Here is a 19388-nt window from a genome sequence, read left to right as displayed (position 1 = left end):
ACAGACCCAGCCCACAGCCACACACGGAGCCTGCTGAGGACAGAGATTTTTACCCAGCTCTTCCAAGCTGTGGGCTGGAGCCCTGGCTGAATGACCACCCTTTTTTCCTAGTTCTAGAGGCTGTTTCTGCTTCGTTATATTCATACAAAGCTCCCTGGGCTCTAGCAATGTGACAGCATTTAGTGCTAGCAGACATATGAGGTCAAAACCAGACGATTTCATTATTTCTTCAATAACTTCTTCTAGAACCCCAATAGCATGAATCTGCCAGCACCACTCAGACAGATGACACATACCTGAGTTGATTTTATAGCAATTATTTTTAAGAACCAAGAATACAGAGAAATGGTTTTACCTTCCCTCATAGTAAAGTGTTAAACTGTTGATAAATCACAGGCACTCAACGCCATGACCATCACTTAACGGGCTGCGCATAAAGGAAGCGCCCTCTCCAGAGCAGGGCGGGCGTTGTACCCGGGTATGATAGCATCACTCAGTATTTCTGCAAGAACCAAGAGAAGCACAACCATGCTGGCGCGCAGACCACTTGATTCTCTGACCTTCCTTTTCCTACAGGTTTGAGTTCACTGCTGACATACTGATTTTAGGAATAAGAATGAAGTGTAGTACTTCCTTAATTAGCTGCTCATAATTATGATGTAAAGGCACCTCTTTTGTATACATGCATGTGCAGTTTAGATCCGTGTTTCAGTTTCTCCAGAGTGAGCACTTCTTTCTGGGTGCTTCAAGAACAGACGTCAACAGAATGGAGAAGTCAAGTACAGAGATGGCGTGGTGCAGACACCATATTTGAGTCAGGACTCCTGCAGTGACCTGGGACAAGTCCTGTCCTTCTCTGCAGCAACGCTTCATTTTCCCTCCACCTATCTGACCCTTCTCTTCGAACTGTACAATCTACAGAACCAACAGTCTCTCTCACGTGTTGTAATTACAGCCGGTACCCACCAAAATGGGCTGCTTCACGCAAAACCAGTATCTCCTGCAATACAAATAACAGCTGAGGCTCCACTTCATATTTGCTGTACAACTAGGGCTCTTCTCTTTCCATCCATGAGATACCCCTGTCACCACTCCCATTTAAGGATTGTGCAAAGTTCCAAGTATCCACTACAAAAAGCTGGATACAAGAGTTTAAACCTCAATAAAAATGAAAACCACATACCTCAATTGCAGAAAGTTGTGTTAGCCCCCCTGGCTCATGTTATTTGGTTTCATCGTTAAATTAGATAAATTTTATCCCAAATTTGGCTTGCTTCCGCTAGCCTGTACTGCTCCAGAATTGCAAGGCACTAAGGCAATAAGAGGGAGGCCTTTTTCACCCAGCTAAAGAAACTAGAGTCCCCTCCATAAATCTCTCCTCCTGTCAAGCGTTATGCACAGCAAGAAGAGCCAAGTTAAAAACTGCTCCTCTTAATTAAAGGTCACCAGTTTGAGCTCCATCCTCAAAAGCCTGAGAGAAATAAACTCCTTTTCTGAGCATCTTTAACAGACAACATTTCCCTATCTCACAAGTTCTTCATCTGCAGAAAACAAAGGAAACTTTGTACAGGGGAAAGGGAGCACAAGGTCAGTCTGGGATATCACGGATAAGCAAAACATCAACTCCTACAGCACACAGATGTTCTTGGCTTTCTCCTACTGGGGAAAGGCCCAGTACGTAGCTGCCCCTCTGCCACCTTCATCAAAATCCCATTAGCACAATGCACTCACAATTTGTTGTCAGTAGTCAGCAAAATCCTGGAGCTCAAGAGTGCACTTAGACGTGCCCAGATTTAGGCACAGGCCCATCACACCAAGGCATACTGGCCTCACAAGGACACATCTTCTCACTGCCTCAGCTCATGTTACTTCTCCCCACAATTCCTCCCCGGAGCTGCTGTTTCTCACCACACCCCACAGTTCACGCTCTGCAGCTGAGCTCTGACATCCCAAATCGTAGTATAAATGACCACCAGCGTGGCCAGGATGAGCTTTGCTCTAGGTACGTTAGGCACAGTTCTGCAGCCCTTTGGAGTCTGGCAACAGCAACAATTCCTTGCTCTCTTGTTGCCAAAAATAAAGCCATTTAAACTAAAGTAAAGTTCATGCTTACATAGTGATTTTAATCATGCAAGATGCTCTGCTCACTCGTTTTCCTGCTCCTGAATATCTGGAGTTGCCTTTTTCTTCTATAAAGTTTCACAGCACAGGGAGGTATACAGAAGATACCAGAGCTGTAAGAACACCCCCAAAATGCTGAAAAATAAAGTGGGTAATACCCATCTCGTGTTTCAGATAGCTGATATTCCCCCAACAGTGCTCACACCATTTGCAAGCCATCCACTCTAGCTTAGCCTTAATTTGTGAGAAGGGGAATCCAGGATAATATATGTGCAATCGATCCTGATTTCCCCCAAGGAGATACAAAAAAGTCTGAAACGCAGCTTTTTAAACATTTATACCCCAACCGTATCCCTTCTGTTTTATTTGTCCCTTCTGTTTTAAGCTCTCAGGAATAGGTATTGCTGGAAGATTCACTGGCTCAGTCTTCTCCAGCAAGAAATATCTGGGAGCAGGCATCCCACGTCTGACCTTGACAGCCTGCTCCGCGATGACAAAGTGCATCGTGTCAGTGCTCGTTCAGTCCCCAGCCCCTTGGCTACAGCTGCCAAAGGAGGTGCCAGTCGTCAGGGTATTTCCTTTCTGCCAAGTGCTGCCAGTTTGGCTACCGTTGTGTTAGCAATAGCCAGAGGATTGTGAGGACCTGGCCCAGAAAAGAGTTTCAATTTTAGCAGCTCCATCCAGTCTCTTGTTATGAAACAACGGCTTAAAGCCTAGAGGACTAATTAGGCCCCAGCTTAGAATATTGGTTTTGTTTTTAAATGCCTCTTTTCTTGCCTTTTTCCCAATCCCATAGACTGTCTCAATCTGGGTTTAAATTGCATAGCGGTATGCAGCAGATTAAGCGGCTGTAACAGCAGCTGCTTCTGGGGCACCTGGCAGCTCGGAAACGTCACCAGCGCCGAGAGGAAGAGGAGATCGGTCTCAGCATCCCGGCACAGAACGGCCTCAGTCCTGCTCCCGGGAGCGACAAAAAAGATAGCGGTGAAGCCCGTCCCCAACTTTTTACACCCTGCGACAGCGGCAAAGGGAAGAGCGCGCGCAGGCGGGCGCCAACGGCAGAGGCACACCGCCACCAGGCGGGCGGCTGCTCCCGCCGGGCCGGGGGTCCAGGCCCCGGCCCCCCGCACAAGCCGGCTTTGTTCGAACACCTGCGCCGCCGACCGCACCGCTGGGATGGTGCCAGTGACGCTGCTGGCCGCAGGTCGAAGCGCGACCTTTCCAGGCGGGAAGGCGGCGAAGGCCGGGGTGGCGCGGCAGAAAGCTGGCAGAGGGAGCACCCGGAGAAGCGGAGCAGGCAGGCCGGCCGAGCCGCATGCCAGATACGAGGGCTTCAGAAATGTCACCAGTCCCCCGCCCTCGCACCCTTTTTATGCGGGTGCCCTTCTTGGCCGGTGAGAGCAGCCCGCAGCCTGGGGCGCGTTTGCAGAGAGGTACAGCGGCCGCTGAGCACCCGAACGCCCAGGCAGTGCACAGAGATGCAGCAGGAAGCGGCTTTAGCATTGCAGGCAGCGAGGGCCGATTGCAGACCTGTCACTTATGTCACAGCCGGGCGGCAGGCAAACAACAGCACACACAGATCTGCATGCAGCTTCCCAAAGCTGGAATAAAACTATAGGCCCCTAAAGCTTATTATTCCTGGCTGCAAGAGGGAACAACTTGGAAAAGCAGTTACTAGGTCATTCAGCTTCCTCCGTTATTGAAAGCTCGCTGATAAATCTATTGCGCAGATCATCTCAGTAACGGGGACAAGGTTGTCCCCAGGAGCATTCAAGGGAACACAGCTGTGAAATGTTTCACAGAGTAAAACAACAATCTTTATTGCTGCAGCCAAAAGGAAAATGCTTAAAAAGAAAAAAATAAAATAAAAATCACACACACCACCACACGAAACGTTTGAGAAGCTTGGCAAACAGTGTGACCTTTTCCTCTCAGAACTGTATGGACATGGAGGTAGCAACTCACTTATTCCTAGGGCCTAAATAAACTACGGGATTTTTAAGTGGCAGTGTGAAATCAGATACCCATCACATAAGAATTATGGTTCCAAGTTATAATTCTGAAAAGGCAGCGCTAGAGAGGGGAGGAAACAAGGAAACTTAACACACATATGTTCTACCCATTAAAATGGGGGTGCCCCTCCCTGCCCACTGAGAAAAGTAAATTTAAGCTTAAAAATAGAAAAGTATCAGTCAGAACTGTTCGTGTGCTTTATTTAAGTGGCTGCAGCAAAATAAAGCCTATTTCATCTATGTAATTGACATTAAACCATTTCAAATGAAATTCTTTACCTACTTCCAGGTATTTAGTGAAAGCAGTGCTGTGCAGACCAGCTCTCACATGAAAGCTACAGTGCAGGAAAATTGGGCTATGTAGAGAATTTCACTTAAAATAGTACCAACAGCAAGAGGATCTTAAACTTCGCCTTGGTGTTGACATTTTAACTAGCTGCCTTGTGGATAACTCCTCAATCTACAGTAATTACAAAATATCCCTACAGCAACCACTGCTATTACTAATGCAAATTCTTGGGGGGAAAAAAATGCAGCAAGGGGAAAAAAAAAATAAAGTGTCCCAACTTACAGAAATTAAGCTGTTATTTAGGATGACTTCACACATGACAGAAGTCTAGGCCATACTACTTACAAGCAGTAGCAGTATTTTCAGAAATTAGTTTTTAAATATCTACTTCAGGAAGTAGGCATCATTTTTCCTTACTCCAACCTGAGTTTAAAAACTCAGAGGGCAGAAATAATGTTGGGATATTGTCAGCACTCAAGTTATACTACTGTATTTAATATCTCATTATTACTGTCATGCTACCAAAAAAAATTAGACGGGCACGGTACTTGATATGGAGACACTTTTTTTTGGTCAAACTGACATTTCGTTACCTTACTCTCCCACTATTTACTTGCACATCTTCAGCACCTTTTAAATTGCAGCTCTTCTGGAATACAAATGCACCGGGTAAATTCAGAGTAGCGTTTAAGGTGTTAACAACCTATTGTTGAGAGAAGGCTTCAAAGCAAGAACATTTTTTCTCTATTTTATATTGACACTCTCAAAACAGCCGTTTCAAGAGGGATCAACTTTTGTAATCTTTTAGCCAGGGAACAATGTTCTACAACTGTTAGAATTGTAACAATATTCAAAGCACTGAAAGCCAAGCGTTAGCTCCAAAGATGTACTTTATTTCATTATAAAGCAGATTGTTTAGGCATTATTTCTTTTTGTGAACATCCACTGGGAACATCCATCCTGATCAGCAGGTCCTGCTTTGAGGACATAGCTGCTTGATAATAGACAAAGATTCCAGCACTAGACAGCAAAAATACAGATGCATAAAACAAGTGCTGCTCAGACGCTCAAGAACCAATGGTCTAAACTGCAACTCATTCAAACTGATATGACATGACCAAAAACACAAGTACAGCTCCAGCCCTGCCAGAACTGCATGCCCAGAAGTGAAGTCCTCTTCATTTCGAAAAGATTTGTATTGGTCTTCCTGGAAAAAAAAAAAATCCACCCCCAAAACAAACAAATGAACAAAACACACCGCACTCCTTCCCTCACCCTTCAAAGTCACTTTTGAACTGCCCCTAATTTCACATCAAAGGTTGTGCTGTGGCATGCTACTTTATAAAAGACAAAGGAAAACTACAGAAGGTAGCGTGAAGTAACAGTGAATACTCTGTAGAGACCATTTCATGGATACTTTCTCCTGGCACTTGTGCTCCTTTTCCGATTCTGATCCTCATCCAGGAGTTTCATTTTTATTGATAGGTGTCTGTCATACAGGATTCGCAAAAATTCTCATGCATTTGGTATTTGAGCTCAGTGCATTAAAACAAGGGCTTCTGGATGTCATCTGTGCTTCTTGGGGAACATAACAGGAAGTCCCATCGCTCCAAGCAGAAATAATAATTTACATACTGTCAGCACAACATGGCAAAAATGCACAGAAAGTCATGTTGATGCAGTGTAGAGAAACATTCCACTGTTATCACTTCTCATTCTGGTTTCCACGTTGTCCAATACTGATTGAGGAAAAGTGTATTTACAAGACTCATACGCAAATATTTGCATTTGGTCCTAGGCACCTGATTAATATTGACAATCTAAATTAAAATGAAAAATTAAGGATTATTCTGGTCCATTAAAGCCTTTTACTGTAATTTTTTCAATTTGATGGCATGACCCTGAAAAAAAGAAGCCCCAAAGCCTTTTGACAAAGTATTTTTATACCCACTATTCAAGTCAATGAAGCTACAGGACAGTAAAGCCTTCTACATGAGCAATAACAGGAGTTACCTGACAAGGGTCTCATCTCTAGAATTACAGAGAAAAAACTGAGACAAGTACACACATTCTTTTTACACTCCTCTGTGGCAACGGTCTCAAAATTCACTAGATATGACTAGTCAGATAACATCCTGATTGCTACATGTCCAGAATTTATTATTGACGAGAGAAACTTAGCTTTAGCAAAGGGCATAAGGAGATTTGCATCTAAACAACTGTAACATCCATTTCTGTCAGTTAGTATCAGAACTAGAAGTGCTATGGCTAATGGCAATGGAAATTGTAATTAGAAGGTGGTTTTTTTTTTTTGGTTTTTTTTTTTTTTTTTTAAACAAAGCTGCCTGTATTACCAAGTTTCAAAGTGGCAACTCTTAGGCACAGACTCTGGCAGAATCTAGATTGACCTGAGTTTTCTGCTTCTGGAGGAGGGGTGGTGGGAAAGAACACATTCTGACTTTTAAAGAAAGCTGACAACAGTCTCAAGCCAATATTCAACATCTGACAAGGCCTAGCTTAGTAATTATAAGACAAGACATTTGGAATTAGAGATATAATTTAGTAAAAAGAAACAACTGCCTCCCAAATCTGCCATACTTGAACAAAAACCCCACAAAACTGAACATATTAAACATTGTGCTTACAACCATAACTATGGAACTCAAGCATTAGAGGGAGAGATTTTTCTCACCACTACTGCAAAGGAGCTGCAAACACAAGTTAAATGCAAAAAATCCCTTCCAAACACACAATCCTCCCCATAACTATTTATTAAAACCTGTGAAGGCTTCAGGTATGCTCGTTTTTGAAAGGGGATGAAACAAAAATGGAAGAGTCACTGAACTAAATCCAGTTCAGAAAGCTGATTTTCCTAACACATAATTAAAAAACAATTTTCTTTAAAAAATTTTTTTTGCACATTTTTCCCCAGCAATTTATAAAATGCGAACAGTATGCTAGAAAAGTTTGAACATAAGGGAATGCGCTTTGGAAACATTATTAAAATACATGTTCCTATAGAATGACATACTCAAGTTTACTTCTTTTCACCTGACTGGATATTTCAAGAATGTTCCTCCCCTCTTCCTGGGTCCATGAGAAGCTACATTTAGAAAAGAAGAGCTCCCATACTTCCAACTTCACTCTGTTCCTTTACAAAAATTTCAAAGTACTGATAAATGATAGTGACGGCAAGCAAGATTCCAGTTCCAGACCCAATTGCCCCGAGGAAGTCTGCCAAGACAGAGAGGGCGCCAATACAGAGACCACCAAATGCAGCAGCTGTAGGGATGTACCTGTAAAACACAAAATGAGAATAGAAAAGACACCATTAGACCTCGCTCAGGATATTAGAAACGTATTAGCAGTACATTTGTGGTGGTTGGTGGTATACGGGAACTATGGAAAATACACAATTTGGAGAAGCAGATTTTTCACAGAAAACCAACCCCACTGAGAACAGGAAGAGGACTATAGAGATCATCTAACTGGGTAGTTGAAAAAAGACTGAAGTTATTAGCTGAACAGAAAAATGTCAATGGCAGAATACCCTCTTCTCTTCCGGGTCCAACAATCCAAAATAAGGCACATGTAATAGTGCTGATACATCAGGTAAGGAAAGAAAAACTCAATTTGACTGGAGGGAAAAATTGCTAAGCTACAGAAAAGAAAATATTTCCATTTTCCATGTAACTGAGCACTAAGATGAAATGCATTGCTACTAACTCTCCAAGTCATTCACAGATGACTGAAATCTAAAGCTGTGATGATTCTTCAGTAATATGAAGGTTGCATGAGTCCTACCCTGCAATCAGAAAACTTAAGAGACAAACCCCTGCCTATCTCTACATCCAGTAGATTTAAGAAGCTGTTTTTTTTTTTTTTTTTTAAAGGAAGCCCAGTGTGAAAACAGACCTCTTAAGACATATTAACATATTAAGAATTACTGTAAAAGTTCTTGTGCATCAGTTTCAAGTAGTCAATTACATTTAAACCCTCACTATTAACTATCCTGTAAAAATAAGTATAAAAATGAAAAAGAACAAAAACAGGAGGAAAATAAAAGCCCTAGAGCTTAAGGCACATTCTCTAATTGTAAGAGAAGAGCAGGCTGTACTGTGTAAATCCAGCTAATAACAAGAGACAGTATACTATGTCTCAGGCACATAACACAGAAGCTGAAAGAATATCCATGTTTTAGCATCTAGAAAATGGAAGCCAAAGCAAAATGTGCACTGTTTCCCCATAACACTTTGCATAGCCTGTGAAATGTGCAGCTCACCTGTTTAGTTCATGTACCATGGAGGTTTCTCTATGGCCTCGCATTACCATTTGCTGTTCTTTTAGCTGTTTGGCAACCTGCATTGAAGCAAGAAACGGAGCAAGTTTAGTGTCATTTGCCAAGGCCATAAAACCAAGTAGTATGTGAAAACAGAAGCAAGAGACTTCAGCAAAAACAATTTTTATATTAATAATTTGACTTTATCCAATATTTTATGTTTGGATGGACTGCAGTCATAGGCACTTCTCCACACTGTCAATTATGCAAAGCTTTTGCATAATTCTTGTCCTATTGTGAAAAGAAAAATCTGGAAATTGGCAGGCTCTCATACATATAAGCCAATTCCCGTTTTGTCACCTACCCTGTACCGGTTAGGGTTTAGTACATGTTAGCAAAACAATTCAGCTGAGCTAACAAGTATTTGTGGGGCTGTATTATAAATCATGCAGCTTAGAAAGAAAACGCTTTTGGAACATTATTTTAAAACTGGATTAGTGCAATTGTACAGGGTTACAATAGTGCCCTGCAAACACTTTATTAACCATCTGAGGGGTACTGAAACTCTAGCAGGGAAACCTCTTAAGCTGCTTGTCTCTGAATCCAAAGTACTGTGTAACCATGCACATCAGGACAGTTAAGTTACCACTTTTCTACTACGTTGTGAACATTTAAGCAATGATTTATCAATTTTTGATGTTGCTTAACATGAGCTTAAAATCCTTTTCTTCAGCATCAGGAAAGTGCATTAAAGGGTTAAAAGTTGTTTGTTGGTTCATACTGAAAGAAAACCTAGCTATACATGGCTGTGTCTCCCTGCGTGTCTGACAACAAGCAACTAGATGCAAGTCCAAAATAAGAGTGCTCACGCTGTTACAGTAACTATGCAACAACTATTACATGTTTGTTAAAGAATGGACTAAAACCATTCCATACGGCTGCCAAACTATTTCCTACACAAAACCACACAATACAAAAAAACCCATGATGACAACTACTTTCCATTTTGTTTTCCAGTTCCAATTTCAGAATGAAATAGAGGCTGAATATCAAATATCCTATAACAAATAAAGTTTTGAGTGACTAGGCACAGGTACACTAACGTCTGCTCTCTCAAGACAGAAGTAACTTCTAGTTAACCTTCCCCAAAAAGAAATGAAGATCTCCTTATGCCAGACATGTATTCACATTTTACCTACTAGTCCTTAAGTGGTGCCCTGCCTTGCACACAATGCAACTGTCGTTAGGTGCTAAAAAAGTTTCCACCTTTCATGTTACCTTGTCTTCTCTCACACTGATCAGATGTCATGCAGTAATGTCAGAAGCTTCCTCATGCCAGTGAAAGCAATTATGTTTTTCGGGGTTTTGTTGTTGTTGTTTATGAAAAAAAGAGTAAAGAAAGTGGGGCAAAAATACCCTCATTCTAACCTTCATCTCCCCCCTCAACAAAAGGATTTTTGCCTTTTATTTGTAAACTGTTCTGGACCAAAAAGAGCTAAGTTTCTGTTTATACAGATGATAAATAAAACTGACAAGATTACCAGAACAATAGCCATTTCAGAAGAAAGGCTATATTTCTTTTACAACACTGTTTCTATCATGTATTTTCCCCCCACCCCATTTTTTTTAAACTTACGTCTTTGGCAGAGGAGCCAGAGACTTCAATCCACGTCTTGGAGAAGAAAGCACAGGATCCCAACATAAATACAATATAAACAACTGCATGGACAGGGTCTTCTAACACTGAAGAAAAGGACTCCGGAGGTGACAGATAATAACAAAGTCCACCAACTGGATAAGCACGAGCCGGGCCTCCAGCCGATGTGTCCTAGAAGAAGGAAGCAAGTGGTCACCAATTTTCTCACTATTTCTTAGCCATTAAGCTAAGCCTGGGTTTATGCATCACCTCCATATACTGAGAGTATCACTGCAGCAGCACACAAAGATTCAACTTTCAGCAGCTTCTAATGTGGAAATGGAATACAGCACGGAAAAGCAAAAATACACAGGTCGGCAGAGAAGAGCCCAAAGTAAATGGAGACAGAACATCAAGACTCTTCACAAGTCTCATACTCTATCATCAATTTAAACAAGTTACTAATCTAGAAGTTTCAGTGTACAAGATCACCTGTAGTAACACACTTTAATGTTTACACAGACCATCTCTTCAACTAAGCATTTTAATATGATTATTACAAAGCTGTATGCAAGACACGAGGGAATACTCACAGACCAAGTGCCCAGTAGGCTAACCAGTAAGTTGCCACTGAAGCGAGCAGAAAGCATCTGGGAGATGACGTACAAATTGGACACAAGGGCAGACTGAAGAATAATAGGAATGTTGGAAGTGTAGAACAGCTTGATAGGGTAGGTGTTGTACTGGCCACGGTAGCGAGCAGATTTGATAGGAAGATCCACTCTGAAGCCCTGAAAAATTTTCCAAAGAAAAACCTTATTGTATCCTGATGAGCTGAACACATACCATAGGTCATCAATTGCAAGCACAAGGCCTTAACAACAATAAAAAATCCACAACGGTTTTCATCAAGTATCACATACACTACCTAGAGGAACTATCCATGTGAACAGTTTTGCCAAGGCCCTGGAAACCTGCAGGGTTGTCTAAATTCACACATTTAAAAGGTATGAAAGATCTAGACATTAGAAGAAATCTGAAGGTGCAAGAAGACTGAGCATAGTGTCCAGAAAAAGAAACATTAAAACTAATCAAAACCTATTTGATATTCTTCAGCAGTCTGCTGAAACAAACATTAAGAGATTCAGGCTTAAAGAGTTTAAAGTATTTTCCAGCAAAAAGTAATATCATTTGGGGTAAGGTATTATTACATATACACATTCATCTGTTCTTTCAGAGACCAAAGGAGGTCTCAAGTCTTTGAGTGGCTACAGTAAGTGTGGAAACTGATTAGGAGAAGCTAATGTTAAATGAACATCTAGATGTTGCAGGCCCAAAAGTGAGTCTTCTGAATGCACTAGAAGATAAAAATGTAACTTCCTGTAGAATTAAGCAGAATATTGATTTATTTCTATCACAAAGAGTTTTACAACTCTGTTGATTCCAACTGACCTGGAAATAGATTACGATAGCAAAGACAAAGATGGTAGCAATCAGGTTCATGAGGTTGGGGAGGTTCTGACGGTAAAAGGCCTCACGAAGAGCTCTGACTTTGTCTGTACGAGTAGCCAGAAGATGGAACAGAGCAATGATGGCTCCCTCAAATTCCATGCCTTGGAACGGAAAAGAAAACCAAGTTAGGCATGCTATGGTGTCTCCAAACTTCAGTGCTTTGTCCCATTAGGCATACTTCTGAAATACAGGATTCAGAATGTGATTGCCGCAATCTTTCTCATCTTGAACATGCTCTGAGGTTTACCACTGTCTTCTTTCATATCAATTACATTAGTACCAGGAATTTTTGGAAATCCCACTGTAGTGGCCTAGAAACTAATCACAACCGCAAAATCAAATGGGATGACTATTGATCTCTGGAAACATTGCTATTCACAAAGTCATTGAAAAAAATTTTTTTTTAAAGATAGAGACAACATGCTTTATGGTATCATTCATGGGGAACCACTAGTTATTATTTGTACTACAGCAAATGCAGTAACCTCGCTTCCATTTTCTACCTTACAGTACCTAACAAGATAATCTGTTAGGTTTGGACAATAAGGTCTTTGGAACAAAGAGTAAGAAATTCAAGGAGTAGAAAGAAATAGGTGATATTTGTCAATAAATTAGGCAGCAGCCTTAATACAGTAGCAGTCTACCACTATAAAGTTGTACTGGAGGCATTGTAAGAAGTAGCATTCATAAAATACCTTATGAGATAATAACCCCCCTCCCCCTCCCCCCCCAACCCCCCCCCGAAAAAACTGTGCACTTGTACCCTGCATAGGAGCACTTTCTGCATAAACAAGATTCACTGCATGGCAACTACATAACTAAGATGCCAGAAACATTTAAGTTATCATACTGCCAAAAAAAAAGTTTTTTGCTCTCATGGAAAAAAGTAAGACTTTTCTGCAACTGAAATAGTTGCATTTTAAGTGATCATTGTACTGTCCTACATAAGACTGTAAAGAGCTGAAATTACCAAAGAATATGAAGGCTATGAATTTGAAGCTACTTGGTTTATTATGCTTCAGGCTATACTTCAATCCTACTGCAAGTAAAAGGAACGGAACATGCCACTTTACCTCGTCCCGTGTTCACAGTAGTGGGGCTGAAGGCCTTCCATACAATAGTCTCACAGATATTGGTGGCAATAAAGAGAGAGATGCCAGAACCAAGACCATATCCTTTCTGTAGGAGCTCATCCAAGAGCAGAACTATCAATCCAGCAACAAAAAGCTGCAGAAGAGAAACACAGCATTACTCACATCCCTTCTTGATTTGTTACAAAGCTTGTATTAAAACACAAGGAAAGACTACAAATGAGGAAGCAGACACACTGATTTCTTTTCTCTACACGTGAGGCAAGCAACAGTCCAAGAGGCTGCTTTTTTGACCCCTTCAGAGCAAGGATAAGAACGTGGGACTAGAAATTACCTGAATTGTGATAAGTAAGCAGATACCAGCACCCATCTCAGATGGGTCTCCATACATTCCAGTCATTACATAGACGATAGACTGACCGATGGTAATGATCATTCCAAACACTGTAGAAAAAAAAAGTATGTATTTGTTCTGCAGATTTATGCCAGTGGGCAAATCAAGAAATATATAAGCACTTATGTTTTCCTTCCCAACTTCCTATAAAAGTAAGTCACAAGACATTTAAATTCAAGGGCAAATTTAACTTTGTTGTCTAAAATCTGGCACTGGAAATAACACAAACACTTCAGCACAGAAAGAAATGCAATAGAAAAAGAGGAATAAATACACTCAGAAGCAAGTGCTTTGGGTTACTAAAGATGACTTTAAGTACTGAAAGCTCTGAGGATGTTAAGATATCACTGCAGCAATTTATGACTTACTTGCAGTAAACAAATCAGGAAGTGTTGAAGTGCAGCAACAAATAGCTGGAGAAGACTCAAGTTTATCTAAAAGCCATTTATCAAGTGAGCATATGCATCTCTTATTATTGAAAAAGAACCATTCTAGGTAACTGCAAGGCAAAAACAACTACAACAAACTTAATCTTAAGATTAACCTTTTTAGGTTAAGACTGACCAACACAGTTCAAAGGTTGGGTCTCCATGGTGTGTATATTACTTAGTTTATCTGATGAGACTACAACAGCAATACCAATTGCACAGATACATTTCCTTTACAAACCACTCTAAAGCTTAACAGCTAATGAGCTAAAAAGCAGTCAGTAAAAGACTGCTTAAATACAGAAATTTTTAGCACAACATGAACATCTGACAGTAGCATGACAGAAACCTGTTATGGTTGCTGTGGTTAGGGTTAGATACTCCAAACCATTCTCTCAGTCTCTAATATCAGCTGTTACTTACATTTCTGTGCTCCATTAAAGAGAGCTCTGTCCTTTGGGGTGTCACCAACTTCAATTATCTTGGCGCCTGCCAAGAGCTGCATGATGAGCCCAGAAGTGACAATAGGTGAAATACCCAGCTCCATCAACGTACCTGCCAGACACAGGAAGCACAATGAAAGAAAATAATGTAGTGCACCATTTCCAGTCACCTTTGAAGTTCGAAGTTTGACTTTCCAGCCGTTGTATCATGATGGAGATAATACAAAACTCCAAATCTCCATAAACGTAGAAGTTTTCAATGAAAACAGAGCTTGCTGAAAGCTAGTCTGCTAAGCAATGTAGTACTTCTCAGTACCTTAAGAACTGTGTTTGCGGGAAAGACTGCTCCTGTCTGGAACAGCTGTACCCCATAAAAAACAAATTCCTACATTGTTTTATGCCTTTGACAATTGTAATTCATATTACTATTCATTATTTTAAAATGAAGAAAAGAACTGCTTTCATGACTACTCCAAGTTGTATGCATATACACAGAACTCATCATGGCATAAACTGATTGCTATCCCAAATGACATATTTATTCAGGTAACTGTCATTGTTCTTAACTTACAACTGCAGTAAAAAGCCTCAGTGAGAAATTGAACAATTTATAGAAACGATCATGAATTCTAATCTATCGTGAGATAGACTCAAAGATGTCATCCAGAAAACTGCAACAGAAGTATATAGCTTGGAAGATGAATCAGAAAGCTTAAAAAATATACAGAAGACTGTAATGGCAGCTATACAGGTAATTAGGAATTGTCTTTCCCTTAACCCTTCCTCTTCCCCTCCCCCCCCCAAATCCTTACTTTTTGGCCTATATAATAATTATATACGTCCAGACAAACTCATTTTGTCCATGAAGCTGTGCCTTTTTCAATGCCCACATTTTTTATAGTTTGCAATATATCAAATGACTTTTTCTCTCTTTGATCCTGATTTTAGCTTCTTTAAAATAGAGTGCAATGTAAGAGTAAGCCCAAAACAGTCCACATTACTGACCATACCTCTATTTGAAGCCAGAATCACTCTCATCCAGTAGAAAGGATCTGCTGAGTCTGATGACATGATGCCAAACAAGGGAATCTGAATTTTCAAACAACAGAGAGAAATAGGATTAAATTAAGTATAGACTTTGTAACATCCTTTCAACAATTCAGCTTAAGAACAAGGGCAAGAAACATACCTGGCAGCATACTAAGAAGATGAAGAGTGTGATAGCTGTCCATAATACTTTTTCTTTAAACTGAATCTAAGGGAAAAAAACAAAGCAAATAAGGCTGTCAAAATAACAATAGCTGGTCAATTTTCATAGTAGTTTAAGCTCATTTGATTCTCTTCTGAAATGACAAAGTATAGGACATAGTGAAGAAAATAACTAACTTTTCATCCCTTTCACACTATATAAGGCTGAGGGAAAATGACAAGCTTTACTGAAACTTTAATCCAAATAAACAAGCTTATGCAAGTGAAAAGTAATACTAGTACTTCCACAGAAATAAGCCTTACAGTTTCACAAGGAACAGTTTCTGGTGGGGAAAAAAGGCAAAGATTATCTGAACAAACAATCTTAGTTTGGAACTTAAGAAGCAGAGATGTTCAAGTTGCTATTTTAAACTACTATAGTTCACACTCCAATATTTACTGCTTTCAACAACTCATGGCTCACTGCTAAGGCATAACTATACCTGCACAAGAGTATTTGCCAGCAAAGATACCCTTTTACAACCATATTCATGCTACAGGACATACTGGACAAGCACTCCACCAAAAATAAGCATACCTATACTGACAATTATCCCACCAGGAAAAAAAAAAAACCAAAAAAACCCAGGGTCCTGCACCTGGGGAAGAATAACCCCATGCCCCAGTACAGGTTGGGGGTTGAGCTGCTGGAAAGCAGCTCTGCGGAGAAGGACCTGGGAGTGCTGGCGGACACGGAGTTAAGCATGAGGCAGCAATGCGCCCTTGTGGCCAAGAAGGCCAATGGTATGCCGGGGTGCATGAGGAAGAGTGTTGCCAGCAGGTGGAGGGAGGCGATCCTCCCCCTCTCCTCAGCCCTGCTGAGGCCACATCTGGAGTACTGTGTCCAGTTCTGGGCTCCCCAGGACAAGAGGGATGTGGCACTACTGCAGCAAGTGCAGCCAAGGGCTACAAAGATGATTAGGGGACTGGAGCATCTCTCTTATGAGGAAAGGCTGAGAGAGCTGGGCCTGTTTAGCCTGGAGAAGAGAAGGCTGAGAGGAGATCTTATTAATATGTGTACAAATATCTTAAGGGAGGGTGTCAAGAGGATGGAGCCAGACTCTTTTCAGTGGTGACCAGCGACAGGACGCGAGGCAACGGGCACAAACTGAAACACAGACAGTTCCATCTGAACATGAGGAAAAACTTTTTCACTGTGAGGGTGACAGAGCACTGCAACAGGTTGCCCAGAGAGGCTGTGGAGTCTCCTTCTCTGGAGATATTCAAAACGCGCCTGGATGCAATCCTGTGCAAGGTGCTCTAGGTGACCCTGCTCGAGCAGGGGGGTTGGACTAGATGATCTCCAGAGGTCCCTTCCAACCTCAGCGATTCTGTGATTCTCAAATGCAAACTATGCTTTAAACATCTTATATTACACAAATACAGACCTATGAAGAAAATTTCATTAACGTACCTTCCGTTCTGGCTTTTGGATTTCAGGCAATATAACACAGAAGGGCTTGATTACTTCAAGAAATTTAACTGTAAGAAAATCAGTTAAAAGACACCGTGAATACACAAAGAATGCAGGGAAAAACTCAAAGAAAATAGGATCTGGACACTTACTTTAAATGCTAAAAGTCTCCATTAGGAACAAAGCATTTTTTAATTATCTGTTCCAAATACCCCTTACTAGATACAATATGGACTGGATACAGATAAAAATTAAAATATCTTTCTACTTTCACTGATTAGGGTAACAGCACAAAAACCTGCTGCTGTTTTGCACGAGTTTATCAACATCCTTGAACTTTTATTTCATAATAGCTTCTTCTCTAGTCTGAAATTTGAGAAATACAATACCCAAGACTGCTTTTGTTTAATTCAGAGTTTGTTTGGGCCATACAGCCGAAGAATCCCTACATACTGTCCATAAGCAATATTTCAAGTTACTTTACAGAATTTCTCATGCAATGATCTCCTAGTGGAAAGGATTTACCCATATATTAGAAAAGCCAAAGTTGCCTCAGTCTTAGAAAAAGCATATAAAAAGGGGGGTTCTCTCTACCGAGTCACATATTCTCCTGTGAGGAGACACTGAAAGGCCCGATTTGGAACAGAGTTAATGCAAAACCTCTCATGACAAATCTCAGACTGCAGACATATATTTTGGACTAATTTGAATGAAAAAGCCTAAAGCAGTGCAAGAAAGCAACCAGTAGTTTCAGTTCTCTTCTTCTCTGGGGAAAGTGATAAACTTAGTGTCAGTTCTGTAACACTTTAAAGCAACATCACAGAAGTTGTTCATTTAATTTTAAACTATTAGTTAACTGAAAGGTTACACTGGTTTGTGGTTTTAACCTTAACCGAGCTGAGTTTCTCCTACATCTACTATAACGTATATATCGACTAAGACGCTTTTCAAGAGGCTAAGAGGTTCTGCCTCGAGGGAGCAGACTCTGAAGACTTGAATTCATTTGGCCTGCTTCTAAACGCCATGATCTGGAGGCACAGTTTACTCCGATAACGGTACTGATTTTTAACTTGGTGCTACGCATCTCTCCCTGCCTCGGCAAGGCAACGGACACGCTCCCACCTGACGAGAGCCCGGGGCGTCTGGACGCGGGCACACACCGAGCACCGCAGAGCAGCAACCCCCGCCCGGGGAGGTTTGTCCTGGGCGCAAAAAGAGCCTTTCACCGTGAGAAGGGTAAAACCCCCAGGGAGCCCCCCCCGGTCGGAGGGGGGGGAGAGGAGCCCGGCCTGCGCAGGGCTGGCCGCAGGCGCCGAGGCCCTCGGGGGAGGCAGCGCGGCCCCGCAGAGGACTCCCCGCCGCACGGGCCGCGAGCAGCCCGCACGGAGGGCCCGTCCCGGCGGCGTGAAGGGGAGCCGGGGCCCGAGCCGCGGCCGCGCGCCCCGCGGAGCCCCCCCGGCCCGCCCGCCGGCCCGGCCGAGCGCCCCGATACTCACTCCCCATGGCGGCCGCCCGACGGGTGCAAAGAGCAAGCGGCGGCGGCGGCCTCCAAGAGACACGTCAGGGATTGATCCCAGCCGGCCCCCTTCCGCTTCCTGCCACGCGCCGCCGTCGCCGCGCGCCGCCGCCACTGCGCAGGCGCCGCCGCCGTCGTCCCCCCAGCAACCGCCGCCCTCCGCGGCCGCGCCGACATGGCGCCTACAACTCCCATCGTGCTCCGCACTGCCTCCGAGGCGGACTACACTCCCCAGGGAGCACTACGGCCCACGGCGGCGCGCCGAGGGCCCCCGATGCTTATTGGCTCCCCAGAGGCTATGCAGCCAATCAAGTGGCTGCTGGGGGGAGCAGTGGCGCGGGGCTTGATGGGAGTTGTAGTCGCCGTTTTCTTGGCCTCCATCTTAAAGACGTGTGCGACGGGCATATGGGAAGGGTTGTGTTGACGAGTTGAGGTAGCGGGGTATTTTGAGGCGCGCATGTTTCTGCTAGCAGAAGTCATGACTCTAGTTTAAGAGAGTCTAACAGATAAATACACTTATCCTTTATTTTCTGCTTTTACAGCTTTATGGTAGCATTTTTAGGCCTTTCTCTGCAATGAGAGACTCCCTGTGGAGATGTACCACGCACACAAAATGACCGCTGATGGTCTCATGCAGTTAGGGCCTGAGGCCTCATGCCTGAGGCTAGGCCCTAACACACCAAATCTAGCTGGGCTTCTAATAAAATATGAAACACCGATGAAAATAGGAAACATTGGGCCATGTGTCAAGTCTTGATACGTCAACATATCACCATATTACACAAGAGCACCAACAAATATGTGGTCCCAGTGTCTTTATTACTGAAGCAGCAGAGATCCAGGAGATTGTTGGTAGAAGTATGCAATAAAATGCCAACATTTTGCTGAATTTATTAAAATAAGCCAAACTGTTATGAAACTTGCTAATAACATCACTGTGCCAGATCAATATGATGTTAGAAAGGATTCATCTCATCTGCTTTTAGCTAATTAGAAGCCAAGTGT

At 42.2% G+C, this 19388-nt stretch overlaps 1 protein-coding gene across 3 annotated transcripts; it reads right to left on the bottom strand.

Annotated features, from left to right (window-relative positions):
- Positions 1-5294: 5294 nt before the first annotated feature.
- Positions 5295-18469, bottom strand: SEC61A1 (SEC61 translocon subunit alpha 1). Of its 3 annotated transcripts, none has more exons than XR_010885445.1 (13): positions 18364-18469; positions 16868-16935; positions 15395-15460; positions 15216-15294; positions 14186-14317; positions 13275-13384; positions 12923-13076; positions 11790-11950; positions 10931-11128; positions 10338-10529; positions 8705-8781; positions 7454-7718; positions 5295-6161 (listed from the first exon to the last, which is right to left on the bottom strand). XR_010885445.1 is itself a non-coding variant. In XM_067303696.1 (12 exons), exons 1-12 carry the CDS (start codon positions 18368-18370, stop codon positions 7532-7534), a joined length of 1431 nt encoding a protein of 476 aa, XP_067159797.1. In that variant the 5' UTR covers positions 18371-18469; the 3' UTR covers positions 5295-7531. The 3 variants fall into 3 exon arrangements, 1 of the variants encoding a protein (XP_067159797.1); XR_010885446.1 differs by having other exon boundaries at positions 7474-7718; XM_067303696.1 differs by having other exon boundaries at positions 5295-7718.
- Positions 18470-19388: the final 919 nt, after the last annotated feature.

Source organism: Apteryx mantelli, chromosome 12, assembly GCF_036417845.1.
Source record: "Apteryx mantelli isolate bAptMan1 chromosome 12, bAptMan1.hap1, whole genome shotgun sequence".
Lineage (NCBI taxonomy): Eukaryota > Metazoa > Chordata > Aves > Apterygiformes > Apterygidae > Apteryx > Apteryx mantelli.
This window is presented reverse-complemented; position numbering and strand designations above follow the sequence as displayed.

Coding starts and splice junctions, on each gene's coding strand:
- SEC61A1 (XM_067303696.1), bottom strand. Junction 15,461..16,867: donor TCCAAAAGCCAGAACGGAAG/GTACGTTAATGA, acceptor TTTTTCCCTTAG/ATTCAGTTTAAAGAAAAAGT. Junction 13,077..13,274: donor GCTTACTTATCACAATTCAG/GTAATTTCTAGT, acceptor TCTCTTCTGCAG/CTTTTTGTTGCTGGATTGAT.